This window comes from Rosa chinensis, chromosome 7 (genome assembly GCF_002994745.2).
Source record: "Rosa chinensis cultivar Old Blush chromosome 7, RchiOBHm-V2, whole genome shotgun sequence".
Lineage (NCBI taxonomy): Eukaryota > Viridiplantae > Streptophyta > Magnoliopsida > Rosales > Rosaceae > Rosa > Rosa chinensis.
In genome coordinates, this window is record NC_037094.1 from 18924415 (window position 1) to 18942460 (window position 18046).

The window sequence follows — 18046 nt, forward strand, 5'->3', positions numbered from 1 at the left end:
CCTTACCACCCCACCAAACACACACACCCCCCAGTGAACTCTACTTGTTCATTATTATCTACTTAGTACTTTTTTGTTCGTATAAGACATGTTAGTACTTAACTGACTTTCATTTTCAACGTGAATGATATATGGCTTCAATTTTAGTGTGAATATGTTATTAGGGAAAGATTCCCCGTTGAACTTTACTATTGGCTACTTAGTACGTACTTACTTGTTCGTGCAAGACACACTAGCTTATTTTAAGTTTCAATGGATGATAGCTTCTATTTTAGTGTGAATATGCCATTCGGGAAAGGTCTCCAGTAAACTTTACTGGCTCATTATTAGCTACTTAGTACTTATTGTTCGTGTAAGACATGCTAGCTAACTTTAAATTTCAGTATGGATGATGACTTCTATTTTAGTGTAATTATGTCATTAGGAAAAGGTCCCCAGTGAACTTTACTACCTCATTATTGGCTACTTAGTACTTATTTGTTACTGTAAGACATTGTGGAAGATGACTTCTATTTTAGTGTAATTATGCCATTAGAAAAAGATCCTCTATAAACTTGACCAGCTCATCATTGAATACTTAATACTTACTTGTTCGTGCAAGACATGTTAGCTCTTTCAATTTCAGTAGATGATGACTTCTATTTAAGTATGAATATGCCATTAGGTAAAGGTCTCCGGTGAACTCTACTGGCTCATCATTGGCTACTTAATACTTATTTGTTACTGTAAGATATGTTAGCTGACTTTAAATTTCAGTATGGATGATGATTTCTATTTCAGTGTAAATATGTCATTAGGGAAAAGTCTCCAGTAAACTTTACTGCCTCATTTTTAGCTACTTATTACTTATTTGTTCGTGTAAGACATGTTAGCTGACTTTAATGTTAATGTGGACGATGACTTCTATTTTACACCTTCCTTAATTGCACTTTTTCTTTTATTATTACTGTGTTATACACCTATAATTTCTACATAGTATTAATAACATTATGAATGTTTTTTAATGTAAAAATAAACGAACAGTTGTATTAATGAAGTCTCACTTGACCTTTAAGGAACACTTCCTAGTGTTGCGTTTGGATGCGACAATATTAAATTATTGAGAAATTTTGAAATGATACCATCAATTCAATTTATTAATGATATTTTCTTACCTCTTCAATTACCAGATTTCATAGGTTTTAATTACGATTTCAATACATTTTCTTTCCATTTTTGTGGATCCAATTTAATTTTTGACTTTTCTAATTAACTTGTTAGTGTAAAGTAAACTAATCTTCCATTAATTTTATTAAATTCATTTATTACAAGAGTTGAATATTACTTCAATTTACCAAATTTGATGGGTTATAATTAAGATATTAATATATTTTCTTTCCATTTTTGTGGAATCAATTTTAAATTTGACTTTTTTTCTAATCAAAATTTTTTTTTTAAATTTTGTGATTTAGAATTATGACATTAATATATATATATATATATATACCATATTAATTCTACATCGAATATACATTTATAAATTTCTGTATGAATTATATATATACATATATAATATAAATATATATATATATATATATATTTATACACACAAACACATATTTGTATATAAATTTTTTTTGACGAATTATATATATATATATATTTGTGTATATATATATATATATATATAATTATATATATAACGAAAAAAAGAAAAAGAAAAAAAAACTAAAATAATATATTTTATGTTTAGATGAAAACCAAAATAATTTAGAGCCATTAGATTTTGGAATGATAAGATAGTCTTTTTACTCAAGAATTACATGGCATGATTTGACAGATAGGTGATGTGTGTAGGTGATATGGCATGACACCTAGGATTGAGGCCACAAATCTTAGGCCTCATTGAGGCCACAAATCATTTTCCTTACATAAAATATAGACTAATAAACACATAATTTGAGATATCACCAACGATTAATTAGTAAATAGTCTGAATGATGCTCTCTTGTTAGACATATTTAAACTATAAATTATGTTAAGCGACATCAACCGAGTTATGACTAAAGAAGATTTATTCCACTAATAAACGTCTCCACCAGTAGAAAATTTTTCATACAACCAGACCTGCTTGATAGTAACATTTGACGTACTTTTCATGCGACGACGCTAGCTATTCTGTTTGGAAAGTTCAACATTAGTTGCTCATATAACCAAAATCCGTTTGGCATGGAGGTTCGAGTTTAAAATAACTAGAACGATCGACAGTTAGCCAAATTTAATAACCCATCAAAGTACAATGAGAGATTATTTAGAGTACCGCCGTGCACTTGCACCAACATAAATGAATAGTTAGATTACATTAAATACACTTTTTGTTTATTAAAAATAAAGTTGATAATAAATATCAAGGATTGAGATTATTTTATAAGGATTTGGTCACTTACACTGTCGGTGCATAAAGTAATTTCCATGTTTGCATATATAAGAACAAGATCTGGTTTCGTTACCACTTGTTGCTCTCCGATATGGAGATTTGGGCAGCAGGAAAATATCATATGCTATTCATATATTGCTATAATGCAGTATCAGTCTTTCTTTAATCAGATACACGCACACACACCTCTGCAGTTACTACGTACTAATAAAGAAATATATAAATCTGCATTATTGGCTCATTTATTGCATGCATTTACAAAAATAATGAATGCATGATGCGTATCAATCTTTCTCGCCCCATACCATACATTATTGCAGAGATCGAGGCTACCAAATTACGTTCCAAACTAGTTAACTAGATGTCACCAACTATCTGGCGACGTGGGCAACGAAGAAGTAAGAACGTACACCACTTGGTAAATTGGATCCTCTAATAATTTGGTTCAGAACTGCTACTACTGTCTACTGCTATATATATTATCGATCTGATCGAACTCTGGAGGTGCTGTAAGTTGAGGCTCCATCAGTCGATCTGGTCTATCTATTTCCAACACTACTGGTACTGACATAGTCGTCTGCGGCTCCCCCCCCCCCCCCCCCCCCCAAAATGAGAATCCGAGCATAAAGATGAGAAACGCAAGAAATACATATATAATGGGAATGCCTATTTCACAACCCATGAGACTATGCGATAAATTAAAAAGCATAATTTTGACACTCTTTAATTATGCAACTAACACTCTGGTTAGGCAATTACGATCCATCAATCAAGTAGAGCAATATGTCAAAGAGTGTTATCTCAATTGCTAAGTGGATTAAAAACGTACTCAATAATGTTTCATTTATAATGTTTGACAAATGTGCAAACGTGTTGTCTCTTTTCTAAAAAAAAAGAAAAAAAAAACTACAATGAAAAATATAAGCATCGAAAGTTTGAAACCTCTCTCATTGAGATCACTTATTCCTTCTCTAATTTCAGCATTCTCCACACTGTCATGACATAGACCAATTTGTATTTCTGTTATGCCAAGTACTTTCATTTCTAATATAAACTTTCTGGCCGTCTTTTATTTTTCTATGGTTTAGAACGGCTGCCTCAAAAGTACGTGACGAACGATCTATACGTATCTGATTTGTCTTCCTCTATCACTCACCTCGCACCCTTTTTATTTCTTCCTTTTCTTTTCTATATTAAAATCACATGGAGGTTTCAGATTTTTTTCTTTTTCTTTCCTAGAAGTAGTTTCAGAAATTTATATAAGTAACAGAGGGGCCTCTGTCTCCATGTGTGCGATTCTCGATGCCTTTCCCATCGCCGTTTAAATATTCCCGCATATTTTAACCAACTTAACCCCCCCAGAGTCCAGACTGTGTGCCTAACTCTCTGTCTCTCTGTCTCTCTGTCTCTCTCCACCGCTCAGTTCATCTCTGATCGAATGCTGCCGTACCAGACCATCTCGGAGGCGGCCTCCGCCCTCGGCCGGAACCTCACCTTCGCCGAGACCCTCTGGTTCAACTACTCCGCCTCCAAGTCCGACTACATCCTCTACTGCCACAACATTCTCTTCCTCTTCCTCATCTTCTCCGTCGTCCCTCTCCCCCTCGTCTTCGTCGAGGTCCTCCGATGGGCCGGGTTCGACCGCTACAAGATCCAGCCCAAGGTCCGATTGACCCTCCATGACATGCTCAAGTGCTACAAGGACGTCATGTGGATGTTCTTCTCCATCGTCGGCCCTCTCCAGCTCGTCTCTTACCCTTCTATTCAGGTCTCTTCCAATTTGATTTCACTACAAAATTGCAACTTTGATCCTCCCTCTATTTAATTGTGCAATTGGGTTTTGTCCGGGGTTTTTGTGTTGGGATTTGTAGGGGTTTTGCATTATGCTTAAACTTGAAGCAATCGTGGGTTTAAGTAAAATTTAGTTCTTTGATTTTTCTACTAACATAACATTATGCCAAAATTATGAAGAATTGTAGAGACGGTTATTGAATGTGTATCTTTACAAACGTCATCATCTAATGGGGATAATGAAGATTGTTACTTTACTTTCTGAAATTGCTGTAATAATCATGGATTTAACTCGATTCTGGTTGTGAACAGCTGATAGGGATTCGAACAGGATTGCCATTGCCTTCTGGGTGGGAGATGGTTTCCCAATTGTTAGTGTATTTCTTGGTTGAAGATTACACCAACTACTGGATCCACAGATTTCTGCATAACAAATGGGGGTATGACAAGATCCATCGTGTCCATCACGAATACACTGCTCCGATTGGATTTGCGGCGCCATATGCGCACTGGGCTGAGATTTTGATTCTCGGGATCCCATCTTTTCTCGGGCCAGCCATAGCGCCTGGCCACATGATCACATTCTGGTCGTGGATAGCATTGAGGCAGGTTGAGGCCATTGAAACACACAGCGGGTACGCATGCTGCATTTTGCTTTTCTATGCTTTTTTTTTTTTTTTGGTCTGATACTTGTGGTCGTTCACTTCTCTAGATTCTGACTTAATAATGATGGCAACTTTGGAGTTCCTTTCATTCTTGTTTTTTTACTTTTCTAATGGAATTCTAAGCAAGTACCTCAGATTTGAAAGATCTTAGATAGTGCCTTAACTTTTAATGATGGGGCCAACAATCGCTACAATGCCTCTCTCTTCTAACTTTTTTTCAGGATTTAGTTTCTTAATTATTACTTTTTGTATGCCGAGTGAGTGGTTACCAGCAGAATTTTAACTTCTTTTTTTTTTAAGTGCTTCACTCTTGTTCTGGATTTCTTGCCAATATTGGAATCCGAAGAGGGGAGAATCGATGAGTGCAACCACATGAACTTCATGATCTTCCAGATCCAATTGTCATTCTTAAATGCTGATCACTGAATTCTTATGACAGAACGTGTATTTGGGGTTTGAGTCAGTTTGTTTGTGCATTAAGGTTCTTATGATTGATGTGTTCAACCATTATTGTCAAATTGTCTGCATAAAAATTGAGATATAATTAGTCCTGCATACCACCATATTAGCACTTCAAGGAAGAACGATGCAAAGAAAAAAAAAAGCCTTCATTGAAAGTGAGTGTCTTATTTGTATCTGATCATCGCTGCATGTGTTGTTGCCTATAGAGTTTCGTGAGTTTAGTGTAATTTGGACTGTAGGAGGTCCATACAGAACTAAAATACAAGTTTCTTTGGAAGAAGTAGACCTTTTGGTGAAGGGCCATGAATTTTGCCTGCATACTTTTAGTTTTAGGATAGAGAGTTGCTGAAATGCGGCTTTTGCTTTATATGTGAGGTGTTTGTTGATGAACAGTGAGTTTGGTAACATAATATCATTCCCTTGGGGAATTGTCTGAGGAGAAAAGTCAGTTAGCTGCATGGATGGCACGTCTTAGTGTACTATTTATATAAATTTTCCTGCAGTGAGTTATTCCACGTCCATTTTTATGTTTTGCAGCAACATAAGAATCATGTGGTTTCTTCTCATTATCTGCACCGAGGTTTTGACTACTATGTTTCATGAGGACCAAATTTTAATCCATGTCTTATTGTGCAGGTATGACTTCCCCTGGACTCCCACAAAATATATTCCATTTTATGGTGGTGCTGAGTATCATGATTACCATCATTATGTTGGAGGACTAAGCCAGAGCAATTTTGCTTCAGTTTTCACCTACTGCGATTACATTTATGGGACTGACAAGGTAAAATACCATCTCTTTGTACCAGTATACTTATGTTTCATCTGATGAAATGGTTTGGCAATCATTAACTCTTGATCAATTTTAACAGGGATATCGTTACCAGAAGAAGATCCTTAAAAAGGTAATCATCCTGTCTTTATTTTCCCCTTACAATATCAAAACATACAATAGGCTCTTGTTTGTTTGACATATGGAGAATCATGTCTCACGATTGATATAGTTCAACATGTACCTGATCAATTGATCAACTAATTTCTTTTATTGTCTGAAATCTATAAGTGGGTATAGTTTACCAAGAGTTTTAGTATACCCTCCTAGGTAGAATATTTTAACTGGTTGCTTATAGGATTACTTCTATCTTTCATGCTTGCCTTGTGCTTTCTTGGGCAACCATGCATGATCTGTCATTTTAATTATTGCATTCTCTGTTAATCTATTTTGCATTTGGCATTATTAGTTCCCTCAATCTAATAATTTCTGTAATTGTATTTCAGTTGAAAGAGGATACTAATGGTGTGCAAAATGGAGGGTCGTACAACACCTCAACTGTAGACCTTAAAACTGATTAGCTTCGAGACTGCGTAGCTCTGTATTTCAGAAATGCCCTTTCAGTATAGCTCTCAGTGGTGACAACTCTCGGAAACCTCTGATTTCAATTTGACATCAGTTTGCTAGGGTGGTAAATAGAAGTGTAGTGGCTCAGGTGCAGATTAACTGTGGTTTTCAGGGTTCGTGATTTTGAGTAGCCTGGAGGGGGTTAAAAAAATCAGTAGATTGTAAGGTTCAGAGTTCAGCTTGTGTTTTTGACTTAATGTTCAAAACTATAATTGGATGAACTCGTTCGTTGTTTGTGATTTTGGAATTTAAATGCTAAAATGTTCTTTAGCTTGAGTTTCTTGAGTTTGGCATCAAGTTTATAAAATTCTCCACCTGGGTGATATAACAATCTGGAGGATTGTGTCCAGATTGTTCCACTTTATTCCCAGCATATGCAGCTGGGACTTGGGCTCAGATGCTTATGTCGAAGGGTGGACCAAATAGTTTATTCACGCTGGTGAAAGTGAAACATTCTGTAGACAAGTAGATTAGTCATGTGATCTTTGCACGTGAATATAGTGCAGGCTTGCTGATTTGCACTTGATTCCCTAAACTATTCTAGATGAAATCTCAATTCCATGTGCTATATTCCGAGCATCAAATCCAGAACACTGCTTGCTGCCCATGGATATCTATGGATTCAGATCAGAGCCAGTCAGCCAGAGTTGGTATCTTGGTTTTTATGCGAGTATGCCTGGATCCAGCTGGGTTGTACAATACAATCTGAGTCCAAAACGTCAAACCATGTTAACTTTCCAAGTCCAAAAAGGACAATAATGGAGCTATTAGTATGCCTCGAAACTAGAAAGATAGTTGTGCTGAAGATAGAGACACTCCAAATCAGACTAAAATCACTAAATGCCAAGTCACGATTTCCGAACGATGTAACTTGAAGATGACTATTTATTGCGTGAATGCCAAGACAATAAATGGCTGCTAAACTCATGTGAAGAAATCTCCTTCAATCATGTTTTCTGTGAGGCAAATATATATGTGATAACAATGATACAATATTTACTTTTCAGATTCATTACCAACGACAGCCCGTCTAGCTCAGTTGGTAGAGCGCAAGGCTCTTAACCTTGTGGTCGTGGGTTCGAGCCCCACGGTGGGCGACTTTTGTTTTTTTAACATAAACTTGCTTCGATGCACATTAATGAAGTTTTGTTTGCAGCCCAAGTTTGGACAAATTTGATGGGCCTCGATGAAACTGAACAAGGACTAAGAGATGAGCCCATTTAGTTCTTTAATTCTATGGTGATCTTCAAGTGATCAACTGGAAAGTACTAGAGCTTATTACTACATGGAATTGGAACGGACAGGGGGTCCTTAGCAATGATGTGCTTGACCCAGCCAGCTGTGTTCTGAATTCTGATTGCTATAACACACAAGTTTTAGCTTTCAATGTTTGTAGCTAGATATAGATAGGCCTCCCTTGCTGCAGTTGCCTGCTTTTCCCCACTTGTCATAAAGGAATTAGGGGAAGTTACAGATCATCATTTCCTTCACTTTTTATGGCTTTCTTTCATGCAGAATCATTAGGAGGGTGGAATGTCAGCTTCTTAATCCTTGCCATACACATGGCTCTGGATCCCTCAGCTAATCATATGGAATCCCAAGTACACAACATACCCATTTGAAAGCAAGTACCTTTGCCCTCTGCCCTGCTGGAAACCCATATGACAATTTTAGTTCCAACAAGCTCCCAGGTAGTTAATAAAAAAAAATTAAAAAATAGCTCCACCAAAGATGGGTAGTTAATAGCACTGGGCAAGCTCATGGATCTGGGAAATGTTCAATTACTCCCACCAAAGATACTAGTCCAAATTTATTCAAGAAAAAAAAAGATATTAGTCCAAATTGAAAAGAGAATATTTACATTTATCGTCTAATAATACAACGTGCCTTGTTATAAAATAAGAATAGTGCCTTTTTTGTCATTTTGGTCGACAAATAGCTTGTTTGTATTAACTTAATTGCAATTATGATCCTCTAAATATTTTAAGTTCCAATACTTGTTTTTAAACTTTCTATCTATAGCCATAACATTTCTCCATTATGTCCTTTTTGTGATAGCTCTTTTGAGACCATTGACCATTTATTTATGCGTTGTTTTTTTGCGGTTCAGGTTTGGTACTCAGCTCATACTTTAAATCTTTTGTATTAGAATTGATCTTTTTTAGATTGGCTTGATCATATTGGGAATAATTCTGCTTTGTCCTCATATCATTTTGCTTCCAGTCTCTACACTGCTTGGGCCATGTGGTATAGCAGAAATAATCTAGTTTTTCATAATATTAATTTGTCTCCTGCCTCGTGTGTGTTTCAAGCTTATGCTTTGAGCTCTAATTAGTTGAAAGTCAATCCCAAGTTCTCTCTCCCAAAGATTTCGAAATACTTTCATATTAAGTGGCAACCCCCTAATGCTAATCAAGTGAAGTTGAACTTTGACGGTTCTGTCAGTAATGGTTTGGCTACTCTTGGGTTTGTTATTCGCAATGAGGATGGTAACCCTCTTTTTGTAGCTAATAGAAAAATTGGCAATGCGTCAGTGCTGGTAGCAGAAGCCACGGCTCTACGAGATGGACTCCATACAGCTTTACTTCAACATCATTCTGACATCATTGTGGAAGGCAATTCAAAATTATTAATAGACTGTGTTCAAGGTTGTTGTCAGCTTCCGTAGTGCATTAAAACATTATTACATGATATTAAGGAGCTTACTCTACAGTTTCGTTCAATTATCTTCAGACATGTGTATCGAGAGGCTAATTTTGTTGCGGACCATCTAGCATCGGCAACGCATTCTTCTTAGAATCCATCCGTCTGTCGGGTTTTTTTATTTGCCCCTTTCTATGTCCCCAGCGTTCCAGTTGGATCAGCTGGGAGGGGGTGTGGTGCGTGGGTTTGTTTTCTAGTTTCTGTTTTGTTTTTCAATCATCAAAAAAAAACTTTTAGAACTTTGCTCTTGTAGTTTATGAACAAACAAAAAGATTGTTATTTCTCTCCAATAAACTAAATACAAAAGAAAGACCGCAATCTATCCTCAGGTTCCCTTAGTCGCCACTTCAGTCGTGTCCAAAGAGAAGATGGATTTGCACTAGTTCTTTTCAGGGAGCACTTTTATATTTATATGTTGGAAAATGTTTTTGACATTCGTGAAATATTCATTTACACCCCTCTTGGTTTAATTCTGTCAATTTGTTTGAAAGAATGAACTTGCTTATGTGCAATTCCGTCTTCTTGGGTAGTTTATAGTTTCCATCTATGCTTTTATACTCTAGCATTGGTTACTTGCTTGCTCATCTCATCCAATAAATTGGCAAAAATAAACGATTGTTTTATCTCTCGTAAATCATGTGTCAAAATTGCAAATTTGAAATTACATGGACGAAAATAACCATATTTCATGGATGACAACTCATAATTCGGGTCCAGGGCCAAGTAAAACAATATCGAAGTTCTACACAAAGCCACAAGTCAGTAGTACTTGGCTACTTGCTAGTTGCTAGAAACTGTATTTAGAGAGAGACGAGCTTCTTGGAGTTGGGAGCGAAGAGGCAAAAGCTGTTTATTGAAGAAACTCTGAATTTGACATTTGACTTGGTTTACACTTTACATGTGAGCTTTGAATGAAAAAGAAAAAGTGGGCAAGGAAAAGTACCAGTCATGAAGTTTTGAAAATGACTAGCTCATGAGTAATTTTCTTTTTCAATTGCTTAATTTAGTATCATTTGCTATTATGTCGTGGAACAAGAGGGTAGACAACTAATATTTCCTCGACACCAATATAAGAGGCACTAAATTACTCCAAACCCAAAAAAACAAGCCATTCAATTGGGATTTAATCAATGCCTCTCTTGTTAAGCTATTCTTGGAATTTAATTGTGGACAAAGCCAACTACTAATTTGGAGAGGAGCAAAGGAATCACACCCTTTTTGTGGGTTCAGTAATTGTTTACATCACAATGTGGATGACAGTTGGGTATGTGGTTATTGACTCATTGGAATTGACTCCTAGGTCAATTTTATTGACAACTTCACTTCTTGATTGATGAGAGATTCTTAGGTAGGGTTGGGGCACTGCGTGACGATACGTCCAGCCAATCATTGTTTTGAGTATTTCATTATAATTAAACATATGTTGTTTTGGAAACAACTAAAAAATAGATAGACGTAATTGGATGGTGTACCACGTTACTGATACGTTTACCCTACCTAAAAATTTATCGATTGATTAATACTTAATCAGCTTATTATACCTACTTTAGTTGCTAATGAATTTCTTAATTAATCCCCCTCCAATGAACTCATGTTCTATAATTGGTTATTAGGACTATGCCTAAAGAGAATTCAAAACCAGAGGTGAGAGGATCTGTCAATATACCGCCCTTCCCAAATATCACAAGGACACTACCATTATGGATTCTCTTAATTATGGAAGATTTATGATTTGATAATCCTATGATAACATATATATATAGAGTGTTTCAGGTTTAGAATGCCTGCTCACCTAAGTGATAGTTTTTAAGGGACTGTGAGAGACAAGTGAATCTGACGGCTGAAAATAAATACACAGTTTTAAATAGTTATAATTTCTGCTTTTATATTTAATACATGTGGTTGAGATGCATTTGTCCCTCACAGTCTCTTAAAAATGTCCTTTAGGTAAGCAAATCTATCAGGTTTAGATAATTCTTAAGTTCACCTATGCAACAAACCTTGTGGTTTATTCCCAAAGAAACTCACTCCACTTGTGATATAATGTTAACACTTATCGCTCGGCCACTTGTATGCATGAAATGCTTATGTTTTACATTTGTTTGAGACGATTTGATAGTTAAACAATTTTTAACTTGATTGGTTGTTTGTAATAATCGAGTGATTAGTAAAATGAATGATTTTTTTTTTTTTTTTAAATGGGTTTGGAACCAAGCCAAGCTGGGAGGCTCAGCCCCACGCCTAGTTCCATTTATTATATTAATATCACAATTTTGCAACCGGGTGGGGGGGAGGGACATAAAACCTGAACCCCGTGCTACAGAAGAACTATGACAATTATCCTCGTAGAGTACATCATGAAAAATAGCAGGAATTTCATCTAACCAATCAACACTAGTAAAGTGAGCAAGCCTATATGCAACACAATTTGCTTCACGGTATGAAAGAGTAAGATGAAGATTTTTTTTTTTTTGAACAATGGGGTTTGTAACCTAATCAAGCTGGAGGGTTCATCCCCACGCCATATTATTATTTAAAATGAATGAGTCTGATTATGAAAGGGTAAGATGAAGATTTTTTAATCACAAGATTCATAATCGGGGCAAACTAACAAATTCACCACAATTGTACTCCACACAAACACACACAAAGGCTAAATAAATACACACTTTAAAGGCATAATTGTCAATTTGCACCCTACCATGTGTCAATTTGCTACCCTAAATTTTATTTATGTCAATTTGTTACCCTAGGATTTCATAATTAGCCAATTTACTACCCTAAGTTTTATTTCAGACAACTTACTACCCTTCCGTCAATTTTCCTAATCTAGAATTTCAAAATCAGCCAATTTGCTTATCTAATTTTTCAAAATTAGTCAATTATTATCCTATTCAAAATTAATCAATGTTTGGATAGATGAATGGAAGAATTAAAACAAGTTAATTTGACAAAATGGTAGGGTAGTAAATACATTTACATTTATAGGGTTGGGACCGAGATTACCGGAGCTCCTAGGTTTCCTCTGAAACTTTGAGTTTTCTCGGTTTTGGCTGCGCGGTCTCGTTCGGAGGCGCCCCGGCTTTGACGCATGCCTCTGGCTTCGCTAGTGTTTGGTGGTCGTTGTCGGATGGGTTTTCGGTGTGTTTGTGGGGGTGGTGGCGAAATCATTGCAAGCAACAGTTCTCTGTCTTGGTTGATGTCGGCGGTTTATCTAATGGTGGTTTCAATCTGGTCAAGGGTGAGGCGCGATAGTGGCTGCGATTCCATGGTCGAGTCGCGCAGACTTTTGTCCAGAACTGGAGCGCTCGGAGTTGGGTGGGTAGGCGAGGTTGGTTTGCGTCTCTGTTAGGTTTGGTTTGCTGTGTTAGAGGTCGACGGGAGGAGGCAGGGCATATGGGTTCTCGGAGGAGGCTTTTCATGGCCGCTTTGTTTTGTTGGCATGGAGGATGGCTATGGTGGCTGCGCTTTGATGTTTGGGGCGTACCACAGAACAGATTTGCAGCAGGGTGGAGCAATGACGCCAGCATCAAACCAGCGACGACGGCTGCCATTGATGTTCCGGTGACTGTAGCTTGGTAGCGGAGTGTGGGTTGCAATGTTTTCCTTTTGGTTTTTGTTAGGGTTTTGTTTTTTCAGTTAGTTTTTTTGTTAGGGTTAATAAGTCCTTACTCCTTGGAGTTAGGGTTGGGTTCCTACTCTTTTGAGCTAGGCTTAGGTCTAAGTGTTATGCCATGTAAATGGTGTCATTCCCGAGGACAATCTGGTTCAACTTTGGTTTACTATGGTGGTTGATTTGCTGACAATCGATCCTTTACACGTGGTCTAGTACTTTTTGGACACGGTGTTGATGAGGACGCAGTCCTTTTGCTGTTGACCATGATGTACTACTGGGACTTTCGAGATCATTGGTTCAAAGTAGCCTTGGAAAGAGGCGTTTTGTGGTTAGAATTTGGGCCCATTGGCTGATGGTCTCTATAACCGCGGTTCTTGGGGTTTCGGTCTATGTCCCCCCCCCCCCCCCCCCAATGTTTGCTTTTCATTGGATTGAATGAATATTCTATCTTTCCCTAAAAAAAAATGGTAGGGTAGTAAATTGGTTTATGAAAAGTTGACTGAAATAAAACTTAGGGTAGTGAATCGGCTAATTATGAAATTTAAGGTTGCAAATTAACATAAATAAGACATAGGGTAGCAAATTGACACTATGATAAAACCTAAGGTAGCAAATTGGCTATTAAGCCTAGATTAAAAATCACGGTGACCACATAAGAACAGTACCAAGACATGACGTATATTAGAGCCTAAACCATGTAACAACAACTTCCTTGCCTAGTTGACCTAGTAAGGACTAATCTCGAGCAAATAACACCCAATACAGTATAAATTGCACTTACATTATTGAAAAAAAAATTCTAACGAAACAATCCTACACTACCCCTTTCATACCCACATAGCTCGCGTCAAAGTATGCAATTATGATACAAAGGCTAAAAAGCCTAGACAACTGCTATTTTTTTTTTTTTCCAGAAAGAGACGGAAAATTGTATTCAAAATAAAGCATATGTTCGGTTACACTCCTCATGAAGGATATCAACCAAATATGACTAAACAAATGACACGTTTACTTGAAATGAAAAATAATCATGAATCAGAGACAAGTGGAATGGGAGAAGAAATGAATCGGTATTGATTCCGGATGATTAATTCCTAAACTCATCTCCCCCATTCATAATCAAATTCCTGAGTATTCAGGAATCGATTCCTGATAAGGAAGTGGGACCTGCATCCATTCCGATTCTTTCATGTGTTAGAAACGCATGAATTTTTTTACCCAGAATCATTATGATTCTTTTATGTGTTAGTAAATGCAGGAATGTTAATCATTCTAAATTTTTTCTGTACAATTTGTAAAAGTCCTCACCTGGGATGAAGTTCTAGCTCCGTCACTCGTTGATACTTTTAAGTGATGTAGAGAACTCTTGTAAAATAGAAAAGCATAGCTGCAATATGTATCGTCTCTTAACTTAATCACAAATTTCTTGTTATTTTCTAAGATTTTTTATGTTTTGATATATTTTTTTTGTTTCTTTTTGTGCCCCAGTAATCCTAAGTTTTTGGCTCCGCCACTGCTGGGAGGCTCCGCCCCACGCCCGGTTCCATTTATTATATTAATATCATAATTTTGCAACCGGGGGGGGGACATAAAACCTGAACCCCGTGCTACAGAAGAACTATGACAATAATCCTCGTAGAGTATATCTTGAATAATAGCAAGAGTCTCATCTAACCAATCAACACTAGCAAGGTGAGCAAGCCTATATGCAACACCATTTGCTTCACGGTATGAAAGAGTAAGATGAAGATTTTTTTTTTTTTTTTTTTAACAATGGGGTTTGGAACCTAATCAAGCTAGAGGGTTCATCCCCACGCCATATTGTTATTTAAAATGAATGAGTCTGATTATGAAAGGGTAAGATGAAGATTTTTTAATCACAAGATTCATAATCAGGGCAAACTAACAAATTCACCGCAATTGTACTCCACACACACACACAAAGGCTAAATAAATACATACTTTAAAGGCATAATTGTTAGTTTGTTCCCTAGGTTTGACCATGTGTCAATTTGCTACCCTAAATTTTATTTATGTCAATTTGTTACCCTAGGGTTTCATAATTAGCCAATTTACTACCCTCAATTTTATTTCAACCAACTTACTACCCTTCCGTCAAATTTCCTAATCTAGGATTTCAACATTAACCAATTTGCTTATCTAAATTTTCAAAATTAGTCATTTATCATCCTATGAGAGTTTCTATTGAGACCTCCAAATTTGCTCACTTGACTTCACTCTATTATGAATTATTAAATGACATATATAACCTACTATAAAATGACTATTAAGGACAATAATTATACCAAAAAAATTGTTATATTTATTTTCTCTAGACTTTCCAATTCAATAATATTAGATTGCATTCTTTATTATTTTCCCTATCTATTTTCATTTTCCAATTTTACTACATACTCATTAAAGCATTATATATATATATATATATATATATATAATAAGAAATAAAACTATGATTAAGATAAAATGTATGATATGCATATTGAACGCATATTGGTCAGGGAGAACAAATGAAATTGTATTATGACCTAAATCTAAATCTATCCATTATATTTGCAAAAAGAAGAAGAAGAGAAAAAAAAACAGAGCTAGCAAATAAATAAAAAAAAATTTAAATAATTAATCATGAGGTACAGAAAATAGAGAAACATTAAGAAAAAATGATTAATTTTTTTTTTTGCACAGCTAAAAAAGAAAAAATAAATTTTAAAAAATCACATAATAGTTCAAGTTATTTTATTTTTATTAATTTTTAAAACTCAATACCTTGTGTTTGATTTTTTTTATTAGATAAGAGATTTATGTTATCTGATTAAGGAATGGAGATGTAATTAAGATTTATAGAGTAATTAAATCATTAAAATGACTAAGTTTTTTTATTATAAAGATCTTAGTTTGTTTGTAAATTATATGAGTGAGGTTATTTGAGGAACTTTAGTGAGGTTTAATGAGTAAATTTAGTATTTGAAAATTTGATAGGAGGTGTAAAAAGCATAGAGGTCAAGTGAGTAAATTTGGATGTTCTAATAGAAAAACTCTTATCCTATTCAAAATTAATCAATGTTTGGATATATGAATGGAAGAATTAAAAAAAGTTAATTTGACAAAATGGTAGCGTAGTAAATTAGTTTATGAAAATTTGACTGAAATAAAACTTAGGGTAGTGAATCGACTAATTATGAAATTTAAGGTTGCAAATTAATATGAATAAGACATAGGGTAGCAAATTGACATTATCATAAAACCTAAGGTAGCAAATTGACTATTAAGCCTAGATTAAAAAATCACGGTGACCACACAAGAACAGTACCAAGAAATGACGTATATTAGAGCCTAAACCACGTAACAACAAGTCAACAATTGCCTTGCCTGCTTGACCTAGTAAGGAGTAATCTCGAGCAAATAACACCCAATACAATATAAATTGCACTTAGGGCCGGACCTAAGATTTGGAGGCTTCAGGCGAAAAAATAAAAATGGGCCTACACCTTTTATAGAGAAGAGAAAAAAAATAGCCAAAAAAAAAGTACACAAACAGAAAGGGGATTCAAACCTAGGTTAGGAATGTAAGAATAAGGAACTGAACCAACCTTTTTCCATAGAGAAAGACTTACATTTTATGTCATTAATATATTTGTTACATACTCTAAAAGAGAGAAATTAGGCTCGAGAAGACACTAGGCTTGAGACGGTCGCCTCACGGGCCTCATGTAAGGTCCGGCTCTGATTAAACAAATGACACGTTTACTTACTTGGAATGAAAAATAATCATGAATCGGAGACAAGTGGAATGAGAGAAGAAATGAATCGGTATTGATTCCTAAACTCATCTCCCCCCTTCGTAATCAAATATACTTAGGAATCGATTCCTGATAAGGAGGTGGAATCTACACCAATTTCGATTCATTCATGCATTAATTCTTTTACCTGGAATCTGATTCCTTTATGTGTTAATAAACGCATGAATATTTTTACCCCGTAATCGTTTCCTTATATTTCAAATAAGTAAACGTGCCAAAAGATCTTGGAAGCTATGTAATAAAGTAAAGATTGAATGGATATGTAAAACACATTTAGCTCACCGGTAAGCCACTTCATTAATCTCCCTACAAATATGATGGAACAAGGATCTTAGAAGCACTTGGAAGTGTCAGCCAATGTCCTCATCGATGGAGTGTAAACGTCACTTATGTGAATCAGTGGAAGATAGAACCCGTACCAAATGTTCAAATCGGACAACCTTAAGACCATGCTCAATAGCGAATTGACTAGCCGATTTCCCTGCTATAGATTCTACGGTTCTACTTGACCAGGTTCGTAAACATGCTGGACAATAAAGGAACATCCCATAAGGAAGGACCCTCATGATATCTAGTTAACACACCAATCCCCCCAAATCTAGCAACCTCATAAAACACCGTCCAAAGTAATGTTGCACCAGGCCACAGCAGGGCAAACCCATCGTTGTACTATGTCTAACCCTTCTAGGGGATTGAGCATTGGCCTCCTCTTTCATTTGAAAAATGTTTGATTCAGTATTTTATTACAAAATTATTTATTCTATAGGTAATCCAAATACATCTATAGATACATAATTTGTAAAAATGAACCGAATCGTAATTATTTAAATATAATTAAATAATAAAAAATTCACCAAAGAAAATTAGAAATAAGTCGCTAATACATCAACTCATTATGATTGATACTCTAATAATTTAAATGACAAATTTGTTGGCAAAGAAATATTTAATCATCCAATAACATAAGAAATAAGTAACCGATTTGGTTAAACACTCTCATCTCAAGTTACCTATCTTCACCCGGTAAGAAAACAATTAACCATCCAATGGAATAATAAAAATCAGTAAAGAAATGAGTAGAAATTTTGTCAAGATGAGCACTCTCATACTTGGGCAAAGAATGACAGCTACCTACCAACTCTACTCCCTCTACAAATTACACAAAGTTGTAAAATT

The 18046-nt window shown here is 35.6% G+C and overlaps 1 protein-coding gene and 1 non-coding gene across 2 annotated transcripts; both read left to right on the plus strand.

Annotated features, from left to right (window-relative positions):
• Positions 1–3580: 3580 nt before the first annotated feature.
• On the plus strand, positions 3581–7009 carry LOC112180715 (methylsterol monooxygenase 1-1). The gene is made up of 5 exons (XM_024319276.2): positions 3581–4184; positions 4520–4842; positions 5971–6118; positions 6207–6239; positions 6613–7009. The coding sequence occupies exons 1-5, from the start codon at positions 3855–3857 to the stop codon at positions 6685–6687; spliced, it is 909 nt and encodes a 302-aa protein (XP_024175044.1). The 5' UTR covers positions 3581–3854; the 3' UTR covers positions 6688–7009.
• Positions 7010–7757: 748 nt separating this feature from the next.
• On the plus strand, positions 7758–7830 carry TRNAK-CUU. Its single transcript has one exon. It is a non-coding gene; the product is annotated as a tRNA-Lys (tRNA).
• The last annotated feature ends 10216 nt before the right edge of the window (positions 7831–18046 follow it).